General features: G+C 63.0%; 1 protein-coding gene across 1 annotated transcript in view; it reads right to left on the bottom strand.

Moving 5' to 3' along the window:
* Positions 1–2,180, bottom strand: part of VASN (vasorin) — a 3,384-nt gene extending 1,204 nt beyond the window's left edge. Inside the window, exon 1 of the mRNA XM_008639087.2 lies at positions 6–2,180. Coding sequence (XP_008637309.1) covers positions 6–888 — 883 coding nt within the window. The 5' untranslated portion in view covers positions 889–2,180. The remainder of the gene's footprint in view (positions 1–5) is intronic.
* Positions 2,181–2,262: the final 82 nt, after the last annotated feature.

Raw genomic sequence — 2,262 nt, 5'->3', positions numbered from 1 at the left:
GGGGTTACCGGCAGCTGTCATGGCCCGCAGCCTGGAGAAGAAGCTGGAGAAATCCCGAGGGATGGTGTTGATGTTGAGGTTGCTGATGTCCAGCTCCTGGAGGTTGTGGAGGTTCTGGAAGTCCTCTGCTGGCAGCTGGGAGATGCGGGCATTGCCGGCCAGGCTGAGCCTGGTGAGGCTGCCCAGCCGCCGCAGCACCGCTGGGACACGCTCCAGCCGGGTGTCAGAGACGTCCAGCTCGTGGAGGTTGTTTTGGACCTGGAAGAGCTCCTCGTTTAAGCTCGTCAGGCCCAGCCCTGCGATCTTTAGGGACTCGATGTTGACGGCATGGAAAGCCCCTGGTGCAATGGCAGGGATCTTGTTCCAGCTGATGTCCAGCAGCAGGAGGTTGGGTAGGTCAAGGGGTGGCACAGCCCTGAGCTGGTTGTTCTGCAGCTTTAGCTCCAGCAGATTCTCCAGCGTGTCGAAGGCAGCAGCATGGATGTGCTGGATCCTGTTCCTCTGCAGGTAGAGCCGTTCCAGCAGCCGCAGCCCATGGAAGGTCTCATTGGTGATCTCCTGCAGCTGGTTGGAGGACAGGTCCAAGTTGACGAGCTCCGTCAGGGGCTGGAAGATGTTTCTCTGGATGCTGGTGATCTTGTTTTGCGAGAGGTCCAGGAGCTGGAGGGCAGGCAGCCCTGCAAAGCTGTCCTCGCTGAGCGCTGTGATGCCGTTCTCAAAGACGTAGAGGGAGAGGGTGCTGGGGGGCAGCCCCCGGGGCACCGTCTGGCCCCGCCTGGCCGCACACAGGATGGTCTTGGGGTCTTGGCACTGGCAGCCCGCAGGACATGCCCCGGCCAGCTCCCCATGGGCCAAGAGAAGCAGCATGCAAAGGATCAGCTGGTTCATGGTGTCAGCTCTGCAGAGAGACAAGTGCAGCCAGGGTTAGGGGATGGGCCCTGCTGGGGGGTATCCAGGGCTGGCAGGGCTGTGGGGCACCTCTGAACCTCACTCTGCCTCCAGGGCTGGTGAGAGTGAAGCAGCACAAGGACTGCCCACCCCGCCTCCATGCTCCCCCCTCCCCAGACCCCCAGGATTTGGGGATGTGGTACCTTTGCGCACCCCAGGCTCTACCGTGAGACATGTCCCACTGGTATTGGGGCCATCTTCGGTGGGGCACCAAGACCTTTCCCAGTACTCAGAAGGGCCCCAACCTCCCCAGCTGCTCAGCAGGGTGCAAATCAAACACAGGGGATGCAGAGAATCAGAGCACCGGGAAGGGGTGGGAGCCTGGCCGGCCTCCCCTGCATAGAGCTCAGCTTAACCCTTTGCTTGTGCTGCCGTCCCAACAGCTGCACCCTCGGGGGCTGCTCCTACCCAGATCACCAGCAGCAACAATCCCTCTTGGGGACAGGGGCACCCTGAGGTGACCCAGGCCACAGAGTGTGGGGCTGGAGGAGCTATTTGTGTCCTCACAGGGTCCAGGGGCTCATACGCCCAGCCAGCCCCTGTCCCCACAGGTCACCTTGCTGTTCCCCTCACTGTTGCACTCCAGGGACTCAACACAGGACCGTGGGCTGTGTCCCTGTCCCTTGAGGACTGGGTCAGCAGGGATTGAGGGAGGAAGCTCTGGCTGTAAGCAAGGCTGTAACCACCCCAGCCCCAGCTCCCCATGGATGCCCTGGCCAATGTCACAGCCACTGTGTCCCACAGGTCTCCTCTCTCAGCCCCATCTTTCAGCCCTTTTAATGACACCAGGCTGGGCCAGAGACTCACAGTCTCCTCCCACTCCATCTCAGGGTCAGGGGGAGGTGGCAGAGGAGGGGTCCCTGGGCAGGGAAGAGGCAAACCCTTCCCCAGCCCCATCTGTTGCCACCTCCTCCCTGCTCAGAGCTGTCAGAGCTCCAGGCAAACGCCCCCCCTGTGGCTCACAAGGGGCCCCCGCCGTGTGTGGGGGGCTGCAGGTCACACAGCAGCACGTGCCGCCTGCCCCGGCCCCATCAGCAGTGCAGGGACACCATATCCTGTGCCAGGAGGGTCTGGACCCGTGCCGTGTCCTCTTGTCCCCCTGCCGGGGTGTTGGACAGGGTTAACACTGCGGCCGGCTCCGTCCTTGCCTCTTACCGAGCGGCCCCCCTCAGGGTGGGGCGAGCCCACGGCTGGGCAGGGTCACCACAAGTGCCTGAGTCACTTGGCCTGACCGGCCCTGCCCTGACATGACCTGTGCCGTCAGCCCCTGACACTGGGGAGGAGCTGTGCCCCATCCAAGAGGTCACTGTCACC

The sequence above is a fragment of the Corvus brachyrhynchos genome, unplaced genomic scaffold, assembly GCF_000691975.1.
Source record: "Corvus brachyrhynchos isolate BGI_N302 unplaced genomic scaffold, ASM69197v1 scaffold58, whole genome shotgun sequence".
Taxonomy (NCBI): Eukaryota; Metazoa; Chordata; class Aves; order Passeriformes; family Corvidae; genus Corvus; species Corvus brachyrhynchos.
Note: the sequence above shows the minus strand (reverse complement) of the source record. Positions and strands in the feature narration are given on the sequence as shown.